Source organism: Petromyzon marinus, assembly GCF_048934315.1.
Source record: "Petromyzon marinus isolate PM22_M1 ecotype Great Lakes invasive population chromosome 78 unlocalized genomic scaffold, UKy_Petmar_22M1.pri1.0 chr78_unloc.4, whole genome shotgun sequence".
In the NCBI taxonomy this organism is placed as follows: Eukaryota; Metazoa; Chordata; class Hyperoartia; order Petromyzontiformes; family Petromyzontidae; genus Petromyzon; species Petromyzon marinus.
Window position 1 is genome coordinate 272,278 of NW_027422628.1, and position 26,378 is coordinate 298,655.

At 50.3% G+C, this 26,378-nt stretch overlaps 1 protein-coding gene across 1 annotated transcript in view; it reads left to right on the top strand.

Moving 5' to 3' along the window:
- Positions 1-26,378, top strand: part of LOC116938465 (uncharacterized) — a 96,306-nt gene that overhangs the window by 46,378 nt on the left and 23,550 nt on the right. Inside the window, exons 11-14 of the mRNA XM_076058840.1 lie at positions 3,415-3,571; positions 11,101-11,127; positions 14,246-14,407; positions 19,133-19,591. Of these exons, the coding sequence (XP_075914955.1) occupies positions 3,415-3,571; positions 11,101-11,127; positions 14,246-14,407; positions 19,133-19,591 (805 nt within the window). The remainder of the gene's footprint in view (positions 1-3,414; positions 3,572-11,100; positions 11,128-14,245; positions 14,408-19,132; positions 19,592-26,378) is intronic.

Consider the following 26,378-nt stretch of genomic DNA (forward strand, 5'->3'; position numbering starts at 1 on the left):
GTGGGTGGGTGGGTGGGTGGGTGAGTGAGTGGGTGGGTGTGTGGGTGGGTGAGTGAGTGGGTGGGTGAGTGAGTGAGTGGGTGAGTGAGTGGGTGGGTGGGTGGGTGGGTGAGTGGGTGGGTGGGTGAGTGGGTGGGTGGGTGGGTGAGTGGGTGGGTTGGTCGGTGGGTGGGTGGGTGAGTGGGTGGGTGGGTGGGTGGGTGAGTGAGTGGGTGAGTAGGTGAGTGGGTGAGTGAGTGAGTGAGTGGGTCGGTGGGTGAGTGAGTGGGTGAGTGGGTGAGTGGGTGGGTGAGTGAGTGGGTGGGTGAGTGGGTGGGTGAGTGGGTGGGTGGGTGAGTGAGTGAGTGTGTGGGTGAGTGAGTGGGTGGGTGGGTGGGTGAGTGAGTGGGTGGGTGAGTGGGTGGGTGGGTGGGTGAGTGGGTGGGTGGGTGGGTGAGTGGGTGGGTGAGTGGGTGGGTTGGTGGGTGGGTGAGTGGGTGGGTGGGTGAGTGGGTGAGTGGGTGAGTGGGTGGGTGGGTGAGTGGGTGGGTGAGTGAGTGGGTGAGTGGGTGAGTGAGTGGGTGGGTGGGTGGGTGAGTGGGTGAGTGAGTGAATGAGTGAGTGAGTGAGTGGGTGAGTGAGTGTGTGAGGGGTGAGTGGGTGGGTGAGTAGGTGAGTGGGTGAGTGGGTGGGTGAGTGAGTGGGTGAGTGAGTGGGTGGGTGAGTGGGTGGGTGAGTGGGTGGGTGATGGGGTGGGTGGGTGAGTGGGTGGGTGGGTGAGTGAGTGAGTGGGTGAGTGGGTGGGTGAGTGGGTGAGTGAGTGGGTGGGTGAGTGAGTGGGTGGGTGGGTGAGTGAGTGAGTGTGTGAGTGGTGAGTGAGTGAGTGGGTGGGTGAGTGAGTGGGTGGGTTGGTAGGTGGGTGGGTGGGTGAGTGGGTGAGTGGGTGGGTGGGTGAGTGGGTGGGTGGGTGAGTGGGTGGGTGGGTGAGTGGGTGGGTGAGTGGGTGGGTGGGTAAGTGGGTGAGTGGGTGGGTGAGTGGGTGAGTGGGTGGGTGAGTGAGTGGGTGGGTTGTTAGGTGGGTGGGTGGGTGGGTGGGTGGGTGAGTGGGTGGGTGGGTGAGTGGGTGGGTGAGTGGGTGGGTGGGTGAGTGGGTGAGTGGGTGGGTGAGTGGGTGAGTGGGTGGGTGAGTGAGTGGGTGGGTGGGTGAGTGAGTGGGTGGATGGGTAGGTGGGTGAGTGAGTGGGTGGGTGAGTGGGTGAGTGGGTGGGTGAGTGAGTGTGTGAGTGTGTGAGTGAGTGGGTGGGTGGGTGAGTGAGTGAGTGAGTGTGAGTGAGTGGGTGGGTGGGTGAATGAGTGGGTGGGTGAGTGAGTGGGTGGGTTGGTGGGTGGGTGGGTGGGTGAGTGGGTGAGTGGGTGGGTGAGTGAGTGGGTGGGTGAGTGAGTGGGTGGGTTGGTAGGTGGGTGGGTGGGTGAGTGGGTGAGTGGGTGGGTGAGTGGGTGGGTGGGTGGGTGGGTGAGTGAGTGGGTGGGTGAGTGGTTGAGTGGGTGGGTGAGTGAGTGGGTGGGTTGGTAGGTGGGTGAGTGAGTGAGTGAGTGGGTGAGTGGGTGGGTGAGTGGGTGAGTGAGTGGGTGAGTGGGTGGGTGGGTGGGTGAGTAGGTGGGTGAGTGGGTGAGTGAGTGAGTGAGTGTGTGAGTGGATGGGTGAGTGAGTTGGTGGGTGAGTGAGTGGGTAAGTGAGTGAGTTGGTGGGTGAGTGAGTGGGTGAGTGGGTGGGTCGGTGAGTGAGTGGGTGAGTGGGTGGGTGAGTGAGTGGGTGGGTGAGTGAGTGGGTGAGTGGGTGGGTGGGTGGGTGAGTGAGTGAGTGGGTGGGTGAGTAGGTGGGTGTGTGGGTGGGTGAGTGAGTGGGTGGGTGGGTGAGTGAGTGGGTGAGTGGGTGAGTGAGTGGGTGGGTTGGTAGGTGGGTGGGTTGGTGGTTGGGTGGGTGGGTTGGTGGGTTGGTGGGTTGGTGGGTGGGTGAGTTGGTGGTTGGGTGGGTGGGTTGGTGGTTGGGTGGGTTGGTGGGTGGGTGGGTTGGTGGGTGGGTGGGTGGGTTCGTTGGTGGGTGGGTGGGTTGTTGGGTGGGGTGGGTTGGTGGGTGGGTGGGTGACTGAGTGACTGACAGACTGAGTGAGTGACTGAGTGACTGACTGACTGACTGGCTGAGTGACTGAGTGGCTGAGTGACTGGCTAAGTGGCTGAGTGACTGACTGAATGACTGAATGACTAATTGGCTGAGTGGCTGAGTGGCTGAGTGACTGACTGAGTGGCTGAGTGACTGACTGACTGTCTCACTGAGCGACTGACTGACTGAGCGACTGACTGGCTGACTGACTGGCTGAGTGACTGACTGACTGAGTGGCTGAGTGACTGACTGAGTGGCTGAGTGACTGACTGACTGTCTCACTGAGCGACTGACTGACTGAGCGACTGACTGGCTGAGTGACTGACTGACTGAGTGGCTGAGTGAGTGGCTGAGTGACTGACTGACTGAGTGGCTGAGTGACTGGCTGAATGACTGACTGACTGACTGACTGAGTGGCTGAGTGACTGAGTGACTGACTGGCTGACTGACTGTCTCACTGAGCGACTGACTGACTGAGCGACTGACTGACTGACTGGCTGAGTGACTGACTGACTGAGTGGCTGAGTGACTGAGTGACTGACTGGCTGACTGTCTCACTGAGCGACTGACTGGCTGAGTGACTGACTGAATGACTGACTGACTCACTGACTGACTGTCTCACTGAGCGACTGACTGAGCGACTGACTGACTGAGCGACTGACTGTCTCACTGAGCGACTGACTGACTCACTGACTGACTGTCTCACTGAGCGACTGACTGACTCACTGACTGACTGACTCACTGACTGACTGTCTCACTGAGCGACTGACTGACTGAGCGACTCGCTCACTGACTGACTGAGTGACTGACTGAATGACTGAGTGTCTGACTTAGTGACTGACTGTCTCACTGACTGACTGACTGACTGGCTGACTGACTGACTGTCTCACTGAGCGACTGACTGACTGAGCGACTCGCTCACTGACTGACTGTCTCACTGACTGACTGTCTCACTGAGCGACTGACTGACTGAGTGTGCTGAGTGACTGACTGGTTGACTGACTGAGTGACTGACTGAATGACTGACTGACTGGCTGACTGTCTCACTGAGCGACTGACTGGCTGAGTGACTGAGTGACTGACTGAATGACTGACTGTCTCACTGACTGACTGTCTCACTGAGCGACTGACTGACTGACTGACTGACTGTCTCACTGACTGACTGACTGAGCGACTGACTGATTGACTGACTGAATGACTGACTGGCTGACTGACTGTCTCACTGACTGACTGTCTCACTGAGCGACTGACTGACTCACTGACTGTCTACCCAGGTGCCCGTGGCTCCGTTCCTGCGTGCCTGCGTCTCTGAGACCTGTGGCTGCTTCGAGGGAGGTGACTGCCAGTGCCTGTGCACGGCTGTGGCCGCCTTCGCCGCTGCCTGCTGCCAGGCTGGGATCTCGGTGGCCTGGAGAACTCCTGACTTGTGCCGTGAGGACCATCGCACACGCACAGACACTCACAGACAACAACAACAACACTCACAGACACTCACAGACAACAACAACACGCACAGACAACAACAACAACAACAACACTCACAGACACTCACAAACAACAACAACAACAACCACAACAACAACAAAAACAATAACAACAAAAACAACAACAACAACAACAACAACAACACTCACAGACACTCACAAACAACAACAACAACAACCACAACAACAACAAAAACAATAACAACAAAAACAACAACAACAACAACAACAACAACAACACTCACAGACACTCACAAACAACAACAACAACAACACGCACAGACACTCAGCAACAACAACAACAACAACACGCACAGACACTCACAAACAACAACAACAACAACAACAACACGCACAAACAACAACAACAACGACACGCACAGACACTCACAAACAACAACAACAACAACAACACGCACAGACACTCACAAACAACAACAACAACAACAACAACACGCACAAACAACAACAACAACAACAACACGCACAAACAACAACAACAACGACACGCACAGACACTCACAAACAACAACAACAACAACAACACGCACAGACACTCAGCAACAACAACAACAACAACACGCACAGACAACAACAACAACAACACTCACAGACACTCACAGACAACAACAACACTCACAGACACTCACAAACAACAACAACAACAACAACAACACGCACAGACACTCACAAACAACAACAACAACACGCACAGACAACAACAACAACAACAACACGCACAGACACTCACAAACAACAACAACAACAACAACACGCACAGACACTCACAGACACTCAGCAACAACAACAACAACACGCACAGACACTCACAAACAACAACAACACGCACAGACACTCAGCAACAAAAACAACAACAACACGCACAGACACTCACAAACAACAACACGCACAGACACTCACAAACAACAACAACAACACGCACAGACACTCACAAACAACAACAACAACACGCACAGACACTCACAAACAACAACAACAACAACAACAACACTCACAAACAACAACAACAACACGCACAGACACTCACAAACAACAACAACAACAACACGCACAGACACTCACAGACAACAACAACACTCACAGACACTCACAAACAACAACAACAACAACACGCACAGACAACAACAACAACAACAACACGCACAGACACTCACAAACAACAACAACACTCACAAACAACAACAACAACAACAACAACACGCACAGACACTCACAGACAACAACAACAACACTCACAGACACTCACAAACAACAACAACACGCACAGACACTCACAAACAACAACAACAACAACAACAACACGCACAGACACTCAGCAACAACGACAACAACAACAACACGCACAGACACTCAGCAACAACACGCACAGACACTCACAAACAACAACAACAACAACACGCACAGACACTCAGCAACAAAAACAACAACACGCACAGACACTCAGCAACAACAACAACAACACTCACAAACAACACGCACAGACAACAACAACACGCACAGACACTCACAAACAACAACAACACGCACAGACACTCACAAACAACAACAACAACACTCACAGACAACAACAACAACAACACGCACAGACACTCACAAACAACAACAACACTCACAAACAACAACAACAACAACAACACGCACAGACACTCACAAACAACAACAACAACACGCACAGACACTCAGCAACAACAACAACAACACGCACAGACACTCAGCAACAACAACAACAACAACAACACTCAGCAACAACAACAACAACAACACGCACAGACACTCACAAACAACAACAACAACACGCACAAACAACAACAACAACAACAACACTCACAGACACTCAGCAACAACAACAACAACAACACGCACAGACACTCACAGACAACAACAACACGCACAGACACTCAGCAACAACAACAACAACAACAACACGCACAGACACTCACAAACAACAACAACAACACTCACAGACACTCACAGACAACAACAACAACACGCACAGACACTCACAGACAACAACAACAACAACACTCACAGACACTCACAAACAACAACAACAACACGCACAGACACTCACAAACAACAACAACACGCACAGACACTCACAAACAACAACAACAACAACACGCACAGACAACAACAACAACAACAACAACACGCACAGACAACAACAACAACAACAACAACACGCACAGACAACAACAACAACACGCACAGACACTCACAAACAACAACAACAACAACACGCACAGACACTCACAAACAACAACAACAACAACACGCACAGACAACAACAACAACACGCACAGACACTCACAAACAACAACAACAACAACACGCACAGACACTCACAAACAACAACAACAACAACACGCACAGACAACAACAACAACAACAACAACACGCACAGACAACAACAACAACAACAACAACACGCACAGACAACAACAACAACACGCACAGACACTCACAAACAACAACAACAACAACACGCACAGACACTCACAAACAACAACAACAACAACAACACGCACAGACAACAACAACAACAACAACAACAACAACAACACGCACAGACAACAACAACAACACGCACAGACACTCACAAACAACAACAACAACACGCACAGACACTCACAAACAACAACAACACTCACAAACAACAACAACAACACGCACAGACACTCACAAACAACAGCAACAACAACAACAACACGCACAGACACTCACAAACAACAACAACAACAACACACACAGACACTCAGCAACAACAACAACAACAACAACACGCACAGACACTCACAAACAACAACAACAACAACAACACGCACAGACACTCACAAACAACAACAACAACACGCACAGACACTCACAGACAACAACAACACTCACAGACACTCACAAACAACAACAACAACAACACGCACAGACACTCACAAACAACAACACTCACAGACACTCACAAACAACAACAACAACAACACGCACAGACACTCACAGACAACAACAACACTCACAGACTCACAAACAACAACAACAACAACAACAACAACACGCACAGACACTCACAAACAACAACAACAACAACAACACGCACACTCACAAACAACAACAACAACACGCACAGACACTCACAAACAACAACAACAACACGCACAGACACTCACAAACAACAACAACAACAACACTCACAAACAACAACAACACGCACAGACACTCACAAACAACAACAACAACACGCACAGACACTCACAAACAACAACAACAACACGCACAGACACTCACAAACAACAACAACACGCACAGACACTCACAAACAACAACAACAACAACACGCACAGACACTCAGCAACAACAACGACAACAACAACACACACAGACACTCAGCAACAACAACAACAACAACAACACGCACAGACACTCACAAACAACAACAACAACAACAACACGCACAGACACTCACAAACAACAACAACACGCACAGACACTCACAAACAACAACAACAACAACAACACGCACAGACACTCACAAACAACAACAACAACAACAACACGCACAGACACTCACAAACAACAACACGCACAGACACTCACAAACAACAACAACAACAACACGCACAGACACTCACAAACAACAACAACAACAACAACAACACGCACAGACACTCACAAACAACAACAACAACACGCACAGACACTCACAAACAACAACACGCACAGACACTCACAAACAACAACAACAACACGCACAGACACTCAGCAACAACAACAACAACAACAACACGCACAGACACTCACAAACAACAACACGCACAGACACTCACAAACAACAACAACAACACGCACAGACACTCACAGACAACAACAACACTCACAGACACTCACAAACAACAACAACACGCACAGACACTCACAAACAACAACAACAACAACACTCACAAACAACAACAACAACACGCACAGACACTCACAAACAACAACAACACTCACAGACACTCACAAACAACAACAACACGCACAGACACTCACAAACAACAACACTCACAGACACTCACAAACAACAACAACACGCACAGACACTCACAAACAACAACAACAACAACACGCACAGACAACAACAACAACACGCACAAACAACAACAACAACAACAACACGCACAGACACTCACAAACAACAACACTCACAGACACTCACAAACAACAACAACACGCACAGACACTCACAAACAACAACAACAACACGCACAGACAACAACAACAACACGCACAGACACTCACAAACAACAACAACAACACGCACAGACACTCACAAACAACACGCACAGACACTCACAAACAACAACAACAACAACAACACGCACAGACACTCACAAACAACAACAACAACACGCACAGACACTCACAAACAACAACAACAACAACACGCACAGACACTCACAAACAACAACAACAACAACAACAACACGCACAGACACTCACAAACAACAACACGCACAGACACTCACAAACAACAACAACAATACGCACAGACACTCACAAACAACAACAACAATACGCACAGACACTCACAAACAACAACAACAACACGCACAGACACTCAGCAACAGCAACAACAACAACAACGACAAAAACGACAACAACAAAAACAACAACAACAAAAACAACAACAAAAACAACAACAACAAAAACAACAACAACAACAACAACACGCACAGACACTCAGCAACAACAACAACAACGACGACAACGACAACAACAACAACAACACGCACAGACACTCACAAACAACAACAACAACAACACGCACAGACACTCACAAACAACAACAACACTCACAGACACTCAGCAACAACAACAACGACAACAACAAAAACAACAACAAAAACAACAACAACAACAACAAAAACAACAACAAAAACAACAACAACAAAAACAACAACAACACCAACAACAACACCAACCGCCATTCGCTGCTAAGTGGCGGTGACGTCACCCTGAGGCCACGTGAAGTGTCGAACGCCCGCTGGCAGGAGGTCACGGGGCAGACCCAGCAGGTGCCACGGGTCGACTGACTGAGATGACTGGCTGATGCACCACCTGTGCCCCCTGCTGTGGCAACCTGCTGTGCTTTAGCCACCCGGCGCTCCGCTCGTTGTTGTGAGCGTCGCTCCTCCGCCCTCCGTTGTTGTTGGAGGGCGACTGCCTCCAACTGCCCAGTAGCATCCTTCACGAGCCTCCTGCACAGAGGACGATCTTGACACCGCTGGTACCAGTCATCGGCAAGTCCACTCAGCTCCACGTCCTCCTGTACCACATCACTCCATCTCTTCTCTAGCCCGTGCCGCGCCCGCTTAGCCCCCTCAATCCGGCCGAACAAAGGCTCTTTCGGCATGCGGTGGCTGCGCATGCGGGCTACATGACCCAGCCATCGCAGCCTTGCCTGCCGGAGGAGCTCACCGATGGGACCCTGCACAGATCTTTCAAGGATTTGTGAGCTCCTCACACAATCCAGCCTGGATAAACCCAGGATGGATCGTAGGCAGGCCAGCCTAAATGTTTCTAACCGGCGAAGATGTTCCATTAGGGGGGTCCACGTTTCGCAAGCGTAGAGAAGGGAGGAAATGGCCGTGGCCGAGAAGACCTGAAGCTTAGTGCGGAGCGACAGACCAGGTAGCTTCCACACAGCGTTACGCAACCGATGAAAAGATATTGCCGCTTGACTGATTCGGAGTGAGACCTCTGCTGTTAAACCGGAGCCAGTCATAAGCACACTGCCCAGGTATGGGAAACTCTCCACTCTCTCCACAACTGCCCCATCACCGACTGGGAGTTGTGGGGGTGGAGTGTCCGATGGTACAAAATGCCCAGGCAGGTGCTTAGTTTTGGTGGGGCTGATGGTAAGGCCCCACCTCTTAGTGGCACGCTCCAGTCTCAGCAGCAGCGTCTCCAACTCCTCCTCTGACTGAGCTGCAATTACCAGATCATTGGCATACATAACGTGGTTGAGCAATAGGGAGCCATCCCTTGACCGCACCCGGGCATCGATCAGCCTCCCATTATATCTGTACCATATGGAGATTCCCCCGGTACAGCTACTGAAGGCTTCACGGACTACGTGGTCGAAATAGATGTTAAATAATGTGGGAGCCAGAGGACATCCCTGTCGCACCCCAAGGTGTACAGGGAATGGCTCTGACTCCCGGCCACGTAGTTTTACCCGGGCCCGCTCACCATCATGAAGGTCCTTAATGATCGTGAGCAGAGGGTCAGGTACTCCAAAAGCACGAAGAACAACCCAGAGCCCAGGCCTACTGATGGTATCATAGGCCTTGACCAGGTCAATAAAGCAGAGACGTAGGTCTTGCTGGAATTCCCTACACCTCTGCTGTAGCAGACGGACAGAAAATATGGCATCTGTGCAGGACCGCCCTTTCCTGAAACCGCATTGGGGCTCCGCAAGCCTCTCCTCAGCGTGCCTGGCAAGGCGATGCTGAATAATCCTTGCCAGGACCTTTCCCGGCCTCACACTGAGGAGTGAGATGCCCCTGTAGTTGTTACAGTCTGTGCGGTCCCCCTTCTGAAAGAGTGGGACCACCAGGGCATCCTTCCAATCCTGCGGAACCCGTCCAGCGCTCCAGACCGTTGTTATGATGTCATGTAGGGCAGTCTGTGCACAAACGCCGCCCTCCCTCAGCATTTCGCTTGAGAGATCATCTCTGCCCGGTGCCTTTCCTGGTCTCAGACTCCGGATCGCCTTCAGTACTTCCTCAACGGATGGCACCTCAGCCAGCTACTCACAGGGGGTGACTTCTTCCTCCAATATTTGAGGCACCGCAGCCTCAGCAGGGTCATCCTCACTTTGTGCCACGATGTTTTGCTGGCTGAGGGATTCCCCCTTCCCCAGGACCTAGCCTGGCACCAGCTGGTGTGGTGGTTGATGTTGCTGTGTTCGCTGTTGTCTCACGTCGCTATGTCTCTGTGTCTTTGTCTCTCTCTCTGTGTGTCTCTCTGTCTGTCTCCACTCTGTCTCTGTGTCTGTCTTTGTCTCTCTCTGTGTGTCTCTCTGTCTGTCTCCACTCTGTCTCTGTCTCTCTGTCTGTCTCCACTCTGTCTCTCTCTGTCTCTCCGTCTGTCTCTCTGTCTCTGTCTCTCTCTGTCTGTCTCCACTCTGTCTCTCTGTCTCTCTGTCTCTCTGTCTCTGTGTCTCTCTGTCTCTCTGTCTGTCTCCACTCTATCTCTCTGTCTCTGTGTCTCTCTGTCTCTGTGTCTCTGTCTTTCTGTGTCTCTCTGTCTCTCTGTCTGTCTCTCTGTCTCTGTGTCTCTCTGTCTGTGTCTCTGTCTCTGTGTCTCTGTGTCTCTCTATCTGTGTCTCTCTGTCTCTCTGTCTGTGTCTCTCTATCTGTGTCTCTCTGTCTCTCTCCCCTCGGTCTGTCCGTGTCCGACGCGGGCGTCTGACGACAGCGGTCTACTGTGACTACTACAACCGAGGTGAGACACTCACACATCACACATAGACACACATAGACACACACATAGACACACACACATCACATACACATAGACACACACACATCACATACACACACATCACTCACACACACTCACACATCACATACACTCAGTTGCACACTCAGTTACATAGACACACATCACATACACACACACATCACTCACACACACACACAGTCACACACAGACACACACATACACACACATAGACACACACAGACACACACACAGACACACACACACAGACACACACATAGACACATCACATACACACACACAGACACACACACACACAGACACACACACACACAGACACACACACACAGACACACACAGACACAGCACTTAGACACACACAAACACATAGACATCGCAGGGGTTGGTCACGTTGTCTTGGCGACTACACAGCTGTAGATAGACACACAGACACACAGCACTTAGACACACAGACACACACACAGACACACACAGACACACAGCACTTAGACACACAGACACACACACACACACAGACACACAGACACACACACATCACAAACCACTCACACACAGTTACACACACACACATCACATACACACACACAGACAGTCAAACACATAGATACACACACAGACACTCAGTTACACGCATAGACACAGTTACACACACACACACTCAGTTACACACACACTCACACACACACTCACACACTCACACACACACAGACACACACACACAGACAGTCACACACATAGACACACACACACAGACAGTCACACACATAGACACACTCACACACAGACACACACACTCAGTTACACACACAGACACACACACACAGACACACATACACACACACAGACACACACACAGACACACACACACAGACACACACACAGACACACAGAGAGACACACACACACACAGACACATACACACACACATACACACACACATACACACACAGACACACACACAGACACACACACATACACACACACAGACACACACACACAGACACACACACATAGACACATACACACAGACACACACACATCACAAACCACTCACACACAGTTACACACACACACATCACAAACACACACACAGACAGTCAAACACATAGATACACACACAGACACTCAGTTACACGCATAGACACAGTTACACACACACACTCAGTTACACACAGACAGTCACACACATCACAAACCACTCACACACACACACTCAGTTACACACACACTCACACACACACACAGACACACACACACACAGACAGTCACACACGTAGACACACACACACAGACAGTCACACACATAGACACACTCACACACAGACACACACACACACTCAGTTACACACACAGACACACACACAGACACACACACACAGACACACACACAGACACACAGAGAGACACACACACACAGACACACAAAGAGAGACACACACACTCTCCCGCCTGTCTGTGTGTCTGTGTGTGTCTATGCGTGTGTGTGTGTGTCTGTGTGTCTATCGGTGTGTGTATTTATGTGTGTGTCTATCTGTGTGTGTCTATGTGTCTGTGTGTCTGTGTGTCTATCTGTGTGTGTGTCTGTGTGTGTGTATTGATCACGTGACGTGTGTCTGTGTGTTGATCCACGTGTCTATGTGTGTGTGTGTGTCTATGTGTCTATGTGTGTGTGTGTCTGTGTGTCTATGTGTGTGTCTATGTCTATCTGTGTGTGTGTCTATGTGTCTATGTGTGTGTGTCTGTGTGTGTCTATGTCTATCTGTGTGTGTCTATGTGTGTCTATCTGTGTGTGTGTCTCTGTATTGATCACGTGACGTTTGCGCGTGTCTGTGCGTGTGTTGATCACGTGTCTATGTGTGTCTGTGTGTTGATCCACGTGTCTGTGTGTGTGTGTGTCTATGTGTGTGTGTGTCTATGTGTGTGTGTCTATCTGTGTGTGTCTATGTGTGTCTATCTGTGTGTGTCTGTGTCTGTGTATTGATCACGTGACGTGTGTCTGTGTATTGATCACGTGTCTATCTATCTGTGTGTGTGTGTCTGTCTGTGCATGTGTCTGTGTGTTGATCCACGTGTCTACATGTGTCTGTGTGTGTGTCTGTGTGTGTGTCTGTGTGTGTGTCACTGTGTGTGTGTGTCACTGTGTGTGTGTGTGTCACTGTGTGTGTGTCTGTGTGTGTGTGTCACTGTGTGTGTCTGTGTGTGTGTCTGTGTCTGTGTGTGTGTGTTGATCACGTGGCGTGTCTGCGTGTGTGTCCGTGTGTGTTGATCACGTGTCTATGTGTGTGTGTGTCTATCTGTGCGTGTGTCTATGTGTGTGTCTACGTGTGTCTGTGTGTCTGTGTATCGATCACATGTCTACGTGTGTGTGTGTCTATCTGTGTATAAATCACGTGTCTATGTGTCTGCGTGTGTCTGCGTGTGTTGATCACGTGTCTACGTGTCTGTGTGTGTGTGTCTGTGTGTGTCTATCTGTGTATCGATCACGTGTCTGTGTGTCTATCTGTGTGTGTCTATCTGCGTACCAATCCACGTGTCTCTGCGTGTGTCTGTGTGTGTGTGTCTGTATATCGATCACGTGTCTGTGTGTCTATCTGTGTGTTGATCCACGTGTCTACGTGTCTGTGTGTGTGTGTGTGTCTGTGTGTGTCTATCTGTGTATCGATCACGTGTCTGTGTGTCTATCTGTGTGTGTCTATCTGTGTGTATCGATCCACGTGTCTCTGCGTGTGTCTGCGTGTGTGTGTCTGTGTATCGATCACGTGTCTGTGTGTCTATCTGTGTGTTGATCCACGTGTCTACGTGTCTGTGTGTGTGTGTGTGTCTGTGTGTGTCTATCTGTGTATCGATCACGTGTCTGTGTGTCTATCTGTGTGTGTCTATCTGTGTGTATCGATCCACGTGTCTCTGCGTGTGTCTGCGTGTGTGTGTCTGTGTATCGATCACGTGTCTGTGTGTCTATCTGTGTGTGTGTCTATGTGTGTCTATCTGTGTGTCTATGTGTGTGTGTCTATCTGTGTGTCTATCTGTGTGTGTCTATCTATGTGTGTCTGCGTCTCGATGGACGCCATCTCTCTCTCTCTGTGTGTGTGTGTGCGGCTAGACCCCGGCGACGGTCCGTTCCTCATCGAGGCCCCGGGGGGCTCCGTGCTGTTCGCCGATCGCGGCTCCGGCTCCGTCTTCCTGTCGGACGACGTCGCGTCGCCCGGCGCCTCCTTCATGCTGGTCGCTGGCCTCTACAAGCAGCACCGGCGGAACAACAACGGTGAGACGGCCAGCAACGGCGATCGGTCACCCACCACCCCCCCGCCCACAGACGCTGAGGCCTCAGCTGAGGCCTCCGTTGAGGCCTCCGCTGAGGCCTCCGTTGAGGCCTCCGCTGAGGCCTCCGTTGAGGCCTCCGTTGAGGCCTCCGCTGAGGCCTCCGTTGAGGCCTCCGCTGAGGCCTCCGTTGAGGCCTCAGCTGTAGGCCTCCGCTGAGGCCTCCGCTGAGGCCTCCGTTGAGGCCTCCGCTGAGGCCTCCGCTGAGGCCTCCGTTGAGGCCTCCGCTGAGGCCTCCGTTGAGGCCTCAGCTGTAGGCCTCCGCTGAGGCCTCCGCTGAGGCCTCCGCTGAGGCCTCCGTTGAGGCCTCAGCTGTAGGCCTCCGCTGAAGCCTCCACTGAAGCCTCAGCTGTAGGCCTCGGCTGAAGCCTCCGCTGAGGCCTCCGCTGAGGCCTCCGCTGAGGCCTCAGCTGTAGGCCTCGGCTGAAGCCTCCGCTGAGGCCTCCGCTGAGGCCTCCGTTGAGGCCTCCGCTGAGGCCTCAGCTGTAGGCCTCGGCTGAAGCCTCCGCTGAGGCCTCCGCTGAGGCCTCCGTTGAGGCCTCCGCTGAGGCCTACAGCTGAGGCCTCAGCTGTAGGCCTCCGTTGAGGCCTCAGCTGAGGCCTCCGCCATTCCCGTCACGTTCAAGAGAGAGAAGATTTCACGTCGCTACAGGCGGAGACACGGCGGTGGTAGTGGCGACACGGACGACAACAACAACCCTACCCCTCGCCATTCCCGTCACGTGCAACAGGCGGAAGATTTCGCGTCCCTACAGGCGGACGCGCGGTGGTGGTAGAGGCTGCATGTACAACATTCCCCCCCCCCCTCGCTTTGTTTCCCTTTCAGCGGGGTGGGATGTCATCTCCGCAGAAGTAACTCTCCCCACATTCCCGTCGCCTTCGGCAGGGGGAGATGTCTCACTCTCTCCGTGTCTCTCTCTCCCGTGTCTCCCGCGTCTCTCTCGCCCCGTGTCTCTCTCCCCGTGTCTCTCTCTCCCACGTCTCTCCCCCGCGTCTCTCACTCCCTGTGTCTCCCGCGTCTCTCTCCCCGTGTCTCTCTCCCCGTGTCTCTCTCTCCCACGTCTCTCTCCTGCGTCTCTCACTCCCCGCATCTCTCCGTGTCTCTCTCTCCCCGTGTCTATCTCTCCCTGTGTCTCTTTCTCCCCGTGTCTCTCTCTCCCCGTGTCTCTCTCTCCCGTGTCTCTCTTTCTCCCCTCTCTCTCTCCCCGTGTCTCTCTCCCACGTCTCTCTCACCACGTCTCTCTCCCGTGTCTCTCTCTCCCGTGTCTCCCGCATCTCTCTCACCTCTCTCTCTCCCCGTGTCTCTCTCTCCTCTCTCTCTCTCTCCCACGTCTCTCCCCGTGTCTCTCTCACCACGTCTCTCTCACCACGTGTCCCTCTCCCACGTCTCTCCCATGTGTCTCTCTCCCCGTGTCTCTCTCTCCCCGTGTCTTTCTCTCCCCGTGTCTCTCTCCCGCGTCTCTCTCCCGTGTCTCTCTCTCCCATGCGTCTCTCTCACCACGTCTCTCCCCGTGTCTCTCTCCCCGTGTCCCTCTCCCACGTCTCTCCCCGTGTCTCTCTCACCGCGTCTCTCCCCGTGTCTCTCTCACCGCGTCTCTCTCCCCCATGTGTCTCTCTCACCACGTGTCCCTCTCTCCCCGTGTCTCTCTCTCATCACGTCTCTCCCCGTGTCTCTCTCACCACGTCTCTCTCCCGTGTCTCTCCCTCCCCGTGTCTCTCTCCCGCGTCTCTCTCCCGTGTCTCTCTCACCACGTCTCTCTCCCGTGTCGCTCTCTCCCCGTGTCTCTCTCCTCTCTCTCTCTCCCACATCTCTCACCGTGTCTCTCTCCCACGTCTCTCTCTCCTCGCGTCTCTCTCACCGCGTCTCTCTCTCCCATGTCTCTCTCTCCCCGCGTCTCTCTCACCACGTCTCTCACACCACGTCTCTCTCTCCCACGTCTCTCTCATCACGTCTCTCCCCGTGTCTCTCTCTCCCACGTCTCTCCCCGTGTCTCTCTCTCTCACGTCTCTCTCTCACCGCGTCTCTCTCCCGTGTCTCTCTCTCACCACGTCTCTCTCCCACGTCTCTCTCCCACGTCTCTCCCCGTGTCTCTCTCTCACCGCGTCTCTCTCCCACGTCTCTCCCCGTGTCTCTCTCTCCCACGTCTCTCTCTCACCGCGTCTCTCTCACCACGTCGCTCTCCCACGTCTCTCTCTCACCACGTCTCTCTCCCCGTGTCTCTCTCACCGCGTCTCTCTCTCACCGCGTCTCTCTCACCGCGTCTCTCTCTCCCCGTGTCTCTCTCACCGCGTCTCTCTCTCCCACGTCTCTCTCCCCGTGTCTCTCTCACACCGCGTCTCTCTCTCACCACGTCTCTCTCACCACGTCTCTCTCTCCCCGTGTCTCTCTCACCACGTCTCTCTCCCACGTCTCTCTCCCACGTCTCTCTCACCGCATCTCTCTCTCACCACGTCTCTCTCACCACGTCTCTCTCCCGTGTCTCTCTCACCACGTCTCTCTCTCCTCTCTCTCTCTCACGTCTCTCTCCCCGTGTCTCTCTCACACCGCGTCTCTCTCTCCCATGTGTCTCTCTCCCCGTGTCTCTCTCTCCCCTCTCTCTCTCACCACGTCTCTCTCCCATGTGTCTCTCTCACCGCGTCTCTCTCCCACGTCTCTCCCCGTGTCTCTCTCTCCCACGTCTCTCTCTCCCCGCGTCTCTCTCCCACGTCTCTCTCTCCCACGTCTCTCTCCCCGCGTCTCTCTCCCACGTCTCTCTCTCCCACGTCTCTCTCCCACGTCTCTCTCTCCCACGTCTCTCTCTCCGTGTCTCTCTCACCTCTCTCTCTCCCCGTGTCTCTCTCTCTCCCACGTCTCTCTCACCGCTTCTCTCTCCCACGTCTCTCTCCCACGTCTCTCTCCCGTGCGTCTCTCTCTCCCACGTCTCTCTCACCACGTCTCTCTCACCGCGTCTCTCTCTCACCGCGTCTCTCTCCCACGTCTCTCTCCCGTGTCTCTCTCTCCCACGTCTCTCTCTCACCGCGTCTCTCTCTCCCACGTCTCTCTCACCGCGTCTCTCTCCCACGTCTCTCTCCCACGTCTCTCTCCCCTGTGTCTCTCTCCCACGTCTCTCTCCCATGTGTCTCTCTCCCGTCTCTCTCCCATGTGTCTCTCTCCCGTCTCTCTCACCGTGTCTCTCTCACCGCGTCTCTCTCCCGTATCTCTCTCTCCCCGTGTCTCTCTCACCGTGTCTCTCTCTCTCCCATGTGTCTCTCTCCCCGTGTCTCTCTCACCGCGTCTCTCTCTCCCACATCTCTCTCCCCGTGTCTCTTTCACCACGTCTCTCTCCCGTGTCTCTCTCCCGTCTCTCTCCCGTGTCTCTCTCACCGCGTCTCTCTCCTGTATCTCTCTCTCCCCGTGTCTCTCTCCTCTCTCTCTCTCCCACGTCTCTCCCCGTGTCTCTCTCTCCCACGTCTCTCTCTCCCCGCGTCTCTCTCCCCGTGTCTCTCTCACCACATCTCTCTCTCCCACGTCTCTCTCACCACGTCTCTCTCACCGTGTCTCTCTCCCGTGTCTCTCTCTCCCGTGTCTCTCTCTCCCCTCTCTCACCGCGTCTCTCCCCCATGTCTCTCTCTCCTCTCTCTCTCTCCCACGTCTCTCCCCGTGTCTCTCTCACCGCGTCTCTCTCTCCCATGTGTCTCTCTCCCCGTGTCTCTCTCTCCCCTCTCTCTCACCACGTCTCTCTCCCATGTGTCTCTCTCACCGCGTCTCTCTCCCACGTCTCTCCCCGTGTCTCTCTCTCCCACCTCTCTCTCTCCCACGTCTCTCTCCCACGTCTCTCTCTCCCACGTCTCTCTCCCCGTGTCTCTCTCACCTCTCTCTCCCCGTGTCTCTCTCACCTCTCTCTCTCCCCGTGTCTCTCTCTCTCCCACGTCTCTCTCACCGCTTCTCTCTCCCACGTCTCTCTCCCACGTCTCTCTCCCACGTCTCTCTCTCCCACGTCTCTCTCACCACGTCTCTCTCCCACGTCTCTCTCACCACGTCTCTCTCTCCCGTCTCTCTCTCACCGCGTCTCTCTCCCACGTCTCTCTCCCACGTCTCTCTCCCCTGTGTCTCTCTCCCGTCTCTCTCTCCCATGTGTCTCTCTTCCACGTCTCTCTCCCACGTCTCTCTCCCACGTCTCTCTCCCGTGTCTCTCTCTCTCTCTCCCACGTCTCTCTCTCACCGCGTCTCTCTCCCACGTCTCTCTCACCACGTCTCACTCTCACCTCTCTCTCTCACCGCGTCTCTCTCTCACCACGTCTCTCTCCCACGTCTCTCCCCGTGTCTCTCTCTCACCGCGTCTCTCTCCCACGTCTCTCTCACCTCTCTCTCACCGCGTCTCTCTCACCGCGTGTCTCTCTCTCACCACGTCTCTCTCCCACGTCTCTCCCCGTGTCTCTCTCTCACCGCATCTCTCTCACCACGTCTCTCTCACCACGTCTCTCCCCGTGTCTCTCTCTCACCGTGTCTCTCTCACCACGTCTCTCTCACCACGTCTCTCCCCGTGTCTCTCTCTCACCGCATCTCTCTCACCACGTCTCTCTCACCACGTCTCTCTCTCACCACGTCTCTCTCTCACCACGTCTCTCTCTCACCACGTCTCTCTCTCTCCCACCCCCCACCGCCTCGCCCCCCCCCCCCCCCCCCCAGACGAACTGGTATCTCTGGAGTCGGCCGACCACCCAAACTTCTTCATCCGTCGCTCCCCCGAGGCCCTCCCTGGTCACCACCACCAGCAGCTCCTCTTGGACAAGTGGAGGCCCGGCGAGACTTTTCTGCGCGATGCCACCTTCATCCTGCGCAGGGTCCGTCGCCCGAACCGTCGCCGCGGCGGCGGCGAGGAGGAGGAGTCGGAGTCAGAGTCGGAGGAGGAGTCGGAGTTGGAGTTGGAGAGGAAAAATCCCTGGAGCAGGGTCGGGCACGTGGAGCTACGGGCGCTGGGGGAGTCTGGAGGGGTGCTGAGCGTGGACGGGCGCTCACTCGTTGTCGTGCCGGGGGCCACGGGGGGCACGGGGGGCACGGGGGAGGAGGGGGGCACGGGGGGCACGGGGGGCACGGGGGGGGGAGGAGGGGGAGGAGGGGGAGGAGGGACGGTGTTCTTGATCACGGGTACGTACACACAGGGTGTGTGGTGTAGTGTGTGGGGTGTGTGGGGTGTAGGGTAGTGTGTGTGTGTGTGTGGTAGTGTGTGTGTGGTGTGTGTGGGGTGTGTAGTGTGTGGGGTGTGTGTGGGGTGTAGTGTGTGGGGTGTAGTGTGTGGGGTGTAGTGTGTGGGGTGTGTGTGGGGTGTGGGGTGTAGGGTGTAGTGTGTGGGGTGTAGTGTGTGGGGAGTGGGGTGTAGTGGGGTGTAGTGTGTGTGGTGTGTAGTGTGTGGGGTGTGTATAGTGTAGTGTGTGTGGGGTGTAGTGTGTGTGGTGTGTAGTGTGTGGGGTGTGTATAGTGTAGTGTGTGTGGGGTGTAGTGTGTGTGGGGTGTGTATAGTGTAGTGTGTGTGGGGTGTAGTGTGTGGGGTGTGTATAGTGTAGTGTGTGTGGGGTGTAGTGTGTGGGGTGTGTATAGTGTAGTGTGTGTGTGGTGTGGTGTGTGTGTGTGTCTGTGGGTAGTCTCTGTGTGTGTGTGTGGTGTGGTGTGTGGTGTTGTGTGGGGTGTGTGGGTAGTCTCTGTGTGTGTGTGTGGTGTGGTGTTGGGTGTGTGGGTCTGTGGGTAGTGTGTGTGTGTGTGTGGTGTGTGTGGTGTGTGGGTAGTCTCTGTGTGTGTGTGGTGTGTGTGGTAGTGTGTGTGTGTGTGGGGTGTGTGTGTGTGTGTGGTGTGTGTGTGTGTGGGGTGTGTGGGTAGTCTCTGTGTGGGTGGGTGGTGTGTGTGGTAGTGTGTGTGGTAGTGTGTGTGTGTGTGGTGTGTGTGGTGTGTGGGTAGTCTCTGTGTGTGTGGTGTGTGTGGTGTGTGTGTGTGTGGGGTGGTGTGTGTCTGTGGGGTGTAGTGTGTGTGGGATGTGGGTAGTGTGGTGTGTAGTGTGTATAGTGTGTAGTGGGGTGTGTGTGTGGGGTGTAGTGTGTGGGGTGTAGTGTGTATAGTGTAGTGTGTGGGATGTGGGTAGTGTGTAGTGTGTGGGGTGTAGTGTGTGTGGGGTGTGTGTGGGGTGTGTGTGGGATAGTGTGGTGTAGTGGGTGTGTGTGTGGGGTAGTGGGTGTTTGTGGGGTGTGTGTGGGGTGTATAGTGTAGTGTGTGTGGGTGGGGTGTAGTGTAGTAGTGTATAGTGTAGTGTAGTAGTGTATAGTGTAGTAGTGTATAGTGTAGTAGTGTATAGTGTAGTAGTGTATAGTGTAGTAGTGTATAGTGTAGTAGTGTATAGTGTAGTAGTGTATAGTGTAGTAGTGTATAATGTAGTAGTGTATAGTGTAGTAGTGTATAGTGTAGTAGTGTATAGTGTGTAGTGTATAGTGTAGTAGTGTACAGTGTAGTAGTGTATAGTGTAGTAGTGTATAGTGTAGTAGTGTATAGTGTAGTAGTGTATAGTGTAGTAGTGTACAGTGTAGTAGTGTATAGTGTAGTAGCATACAGTGTAGTAGTGTATAGTGTAGTAGTGTATAGTGTAGTAATGTATAGTGTAGTAGTGTATAGTGTAGTAGTGTATAGTGTAGTAGTGTATAGTGTAGTAGTGTATAGTGTAGTGTAGTATAGTGTAGTAGTGTATAGTGTAGTGTAGTAGTGTATAGTGTAGTAGTGTATAGTGTAGTAGTGTATAGTGTAGTAGTGTATAGTGTAGTAGTGTATAGTGTAATAGTGTATAGTGTAGTAGTGTATAGTGTAGTAGTGTATAGTGTAGTAGTGTAGTAGTGTATAGTGTAGTGTATAGTGTAGTAGTGTATAGTGTAGTAGTGTATAGTGTAGTGTATAGTGTAGTAGTGTATAGTGTAGTGTATAGTGTAGTAGTGTATAGTGTAGTAGTGTATAGTGTAGTAGTGTATAGTGTAGTAGTGTATAGTGTAGTGTATAGTGTAGTAGTGTATAGTGTAGTAGTGTATAGTGTAGTAGTGTAGTAGTGTATAGTGTAGTAGTGTATAGTGTAGTAGTGTATAGTGTATAGTAGTGTATGGTGTAGTGGTGTATAGTGTGTAGTAGTGTATTAGTGTATAGTGTAGTAGTGTATAGTGTAGTAGTGTATAGTGTAGTGTATAGTGTAGTAGTGTATAGTGTAGTAGTGTATAGTAATGTATAGTGTAGTAGTGTATAGTGTAGTAGTGTATAGTGTAGTGTAGTAGTGTATAGTGTAGTGTAGTAGTGTATAGTGTAGTGTATAGTGTAGTCTATAGTGTAGTAGTGTATAGTGTAGTGTATAGTGTAGTGTATAAGGTATCTGTGTGTGTGTAGAGCTGGTGATGGAAGCTGACTCCAGCCCGCTATGTGAGTGGCACTATCACTCGTCTATAGTGTAGTAGTGTATAGTGTATAGTAGTGTATAGTGTAGTGTAGTAGTGTAGTGTATAGTGTAGTAGTGTATAGTGTAGTAGTGTATAGTGTAGTAGTGTATAGTGTAGTAGTGTATAGTGTAGTAGTGTATAGTGTAGTAGTGTATAGTGTAGTAGTGTAGTAGTGTATAGTGTAGTAGTGTATAGTGTAGTAGTGTATAGTGTAGTGCATAGTGTAGTAGTGTATAGTGTAGTAGTGTATAGTATAGTAGTGTATAGTGTAGTAGTGTATAGCGTAGTAGTGTATAGTGTAGTAGTGTATAGTAGTGTATAGTGTAGTGTATAAGGTATCTGTGTGTGTGTGTGTAGAGCTGGTGGTGGAAGCTGATTCTAGCCCGCTATGTGAGTGGCACTATCACTCGTCTATAGTGTATAGTGTATAGTAGTGTATAGTGTAGTAGTGTATAGTGTAGTAGTGTATAGTGTAGTAGTGTATAGTGTAGTAGTGTATAGTGTAGTAGTGTATAGTGTAGTGTATAGTGTAGTAGTGTATAGTGTAGTAGTGTATAGTGTAGTAGTGTATAGTGTAGTAGTGTATAGTGTAGTAGTGTATAGTAGTGTATAGTGTATAGTAGTGTATAGTGTAGTGTATAGTGTAGTGTATAAGGTATCTGTGTGTGTGTAGAGCTGGTGATGGAAGCTGACTCCAGCCCGCTGTGTGAGTGGCACTATCACTCGTCTATAGTGTAGTAGTGTATAGTAGTGTATAGTGTAGTAGTGTATAGTGTAGTAGTGTGTAGTGTAGTGTAGTAGTGTATAGTAGTGTATAGTGTAGTGTATAAGGTATCTGTGTGTGTGTGTGTAGAGCTGGTGGTGGAAGCTGATTCTAGCCCGCTATGTGAGTAGCACTTTCACTCGTCTATAGTGTAGTAGTGTATAGTGTAGTAGTGTATAGTGTATAGTAGTGTATAGTGTATAAGGTATCTGTGTGTGTGTAGAGCTGGTGATGGAAGCTGACTCCAGCCCGCTATGTGAGTGGCACTATCACTCGTCTATAGTGTATAGTGTATAGTAGTGTATAGTGTAGTGTAGTAGTGTATAGTGCAGTGTAGTAGTGTATAGTGTAGTGTATAGTGTAGTGTATAGTGTAGTAGTGTATAGTGTAGTGTATAGTGTAGTAGTGTGTAGTGTAGTGTAGTAGTGTATAATAGTGTAGTAGTGTATAGTGTAGTGTATAAGGTATCTGTGTGTGTGTAGAGCTGGTGATGGAAGCTGACTCCAGCCCGCTATGTGAGTGGCACTATCACTCGTCTATAGTGTATAGTGTATAGTAGTGTATAGTGTAGTGTAGTAGTGTATAGTGCAGTGTAGTTGTGTATAGTGTAGTGTATAGTGTAGTAGTGTATAGTGTAGTGCATAGTGTAGTAGTGTATAGTATAGTAGTGTATAGTGTAGTAGTGTATAGTGTAGTAGTGTATAGTGTAGTGTATAGTGTAGTAGTGTATAGTGTAGTAGTGTATAGTGTAGTAGTGTATAGTGTAGTAGTGTATAGTGTAGTGTATAGTGTAGTAGTGTATAGTGTAGTGTATAAGGTATCTGTGTGTGTGTAGAGCTGGTGATGGAAGCTGACTCCAGCCCGCTATGTGAGTGGCACTATCACTCGTCTATAGTGTATAGTAGTGTATAGTGTATAGTAGTGTATAGTGTAGTAGTGTATAGTGTAGTGTATAAGGTATCTGTGTGTGTGTAGAGCTGGTGATGGAAGCTGACTCCAGCCCGCTATGTGAGTGGCACTATCACTCGTCTATAGTGTAGTAGTGTATAGTGTATAGTAGTGTATAGTGTAGTGTAGTAGTGTATAGTGCAGTGTATAAGGTATCTGTGTGTGTGTAGAGCTGGTGATGGAAGCTGACTCCAGCCCGCTATGTGAGTGGCACTATCACTCGTCTATAGTGTATAGTGTATAGTAGTGTATAGTGTAGTGTAGTAGTGTATAGTGCAGTGTAGTAGTGTATAGTGTAGTGTATAGTGTAGTAGTGTATAGTGTAGTGCATAGTGTAGTAGTGTATAGTATAGTAGTGTATAGTGTAGTAGTGTATAGTGTAGTAGTGTATAGTGTAGTGTATAGTGTAGTAGTGTATAGTGTAGTAGTGTATAGTGTAGTAGTGTATAGTGTAGTAGTGTATAGTGTAGTAGTGTATAGTGTAGTGGTGTATAGTGTAGTGTATAGTGTAGTAGTGTGTAGTGTAGTAGTGTATAGTGTAGTGTATAAGGTATCTGTGTGTGTGTAGAGCTGGTGATGGAAGCTGACTCCAGCCCGCTATGTGAGTGGCACTATCACTCGTCTATAGTGTATAGTAGTGTATAGTGTATAGTAGTGTATAGTGTAGTAGTGTATAGTGTAGTGTATAAGGTATCTGTGTGTGTGTAGAGCTGGTGATGGAAGCTGACTCCAGCCCGCTATGTGAGTGGCACTATCACTCGTCTATAGTGTAGTAGTGTATAGTGTAGTAGTGTATAGTGTAGTAGTGTATAGTGTAGTAGTGTATAGTGTAGTAGTGTATAGTGTAGTAGTGTATAGTGTAGTAGTGTATAGTGTAGTAGTGTATAGTGTAGTAGTGTATAGTGTAGTAGTGTATAGTGTAGTAGTGTGTAGTGTAGTAGTGTATAGTGTAGTAGTGTATAGTGTAGTAGTGTATAGTGTAGTAGTGTATAGTGTATAGTAAGGTATAGTGTAGTGTATAAGGTATCTGTGTGTGTGTAGAGCTGGTGATGGAAGCTGACTCCAGCCCGCTATGTGAGTGGCACTATCACTCGTCTATAGTGTATAGTGTATAGTAGTGTATAGTGTAGTGTAGTAGTGTATAGTGCAGTGTAGTAGTGTATAGTGTAGTGTATAGTGTAGTGTATAGTGTAGTAGTGTATAGTGTAGTGTATAGTGTAGTAGTGTGTAGTGTAGTGTAGTAGTGTATAATAGTGTAGTAGTGTATAGTGTAGTGTATAAGGTATCTGTGTGTGTGTAGAGCTGGTGATGGAAGCTGACTCCAGCCCGCTATGTGAGTGGCACTATCACTCGTCTATAGTGTATAGTGTATAGTAGTGTATAGTGTAGTGTAGTAGTGTATAGTGCAGTGTAGTTGTGTATAGTGTAGTGTATAGTGTAGTAGTGTATAGTGTAGTGCATAGTGTAGTAGTGTATAGTATAGTAGTGTATAGTGTAGTAGTGTATAGTGTAGTAGTGTATAGTGTAGTGTATAGTGTAGTAGTGTATAGTGTAGTAGTGTATAGTGTAGTAGTGTATAGTGTAGTAGTGTATAGTGTAGTGTATAGTGTAGTAGTGTATAGTGTAGTGTATAAGGTATCTGTGTGTGTGTAGAGCTGGTGATGGAAGCTGACTCCAGCCCGCTATGTGAGTGGCACTATCACTCGTCTATAGTGTATAGTAGTGTATAGTGTATAGTAGTGTATAGTGTAGTAGTGTATAGTGTAGTGTATAAGGTATCTGTGTGTGTGTAGAGCTGGTGATGGAAGCTGACTCCAGCCCGCTATGTGAGTGGCACTATCACTCGTCTATAGTGTAGTAGTGTATAGTGTATAGTAGTGTATAGTGTAGTGTAGTAGTGTATAGTGCAGTGTATAAGGTATCTGTGTGTGTGTAGAGCTGGTGATGGAAGCTGACTCCAGCCCGCTATGTGAGTGGCACTATCACTCGTCTATAGTGTATAGTGTATAGTAGTGTATAGTGTAGTGTAGTAGTGTATAGTGCAGTGTAGTAGTGTATAGTGTAGTGTATAGTGTAGTAGTGTATAGTGTAGTGCATAGTGTAGTAGTGTATAGTATAGTAGTGTATAGTGTAGTAGTGTATAGTGTAGTAGTGTATAGTGTAGTGTATAGTGTAGTAGTGTATAGTGTAGTAGTGTATAGTGTAGTAGTGTATAGTGTAGTAGTGTATAGTGTAGTAGTGTATAGTGTAGTGGTGTATAGTGTAGTGTATAGTGTAGTAGTGTGTAGTGTAGTAGTGTATAGTGTAGTGTATAAGGTATCTGTGTGTGTGTAGAGCTGGTGATGGAAGCTGACTCCAGCCCGCTATGTGAGTGGCACTATCACTCGTCTATAGTGTATAGTAGTGTATAGTGTATAGTAGTGTATAGTGTAGTAGTGTATAGTGTAGTGTATAAGGTATCTGTGTGTGTGTAGAGCTGGTGATGGAAGCTGACTCCAGCCCGCTATGTGAGTGGCACTATCACTCGTCTATAGTGTAGTAGTGTATAGTGTAGTAGTGTATAGTGTAGTAGTGTATAGTGTAGTAGTGTATAGTGTAGTAGTGTATAGTGTAGTAGTGTATAGTGTAGTAGTGTATAGTGTAGTAGTGTATAGTGTAGTAGTGTATAGTGTAGTAGTGTATAGTGTAGTAGTGTGTAGTGTAGTAGTGTATAGTGTAGTAGTGTATAGTGTAGTAGTGTATAGTGTAGTAGTGTATAGTGTATAGT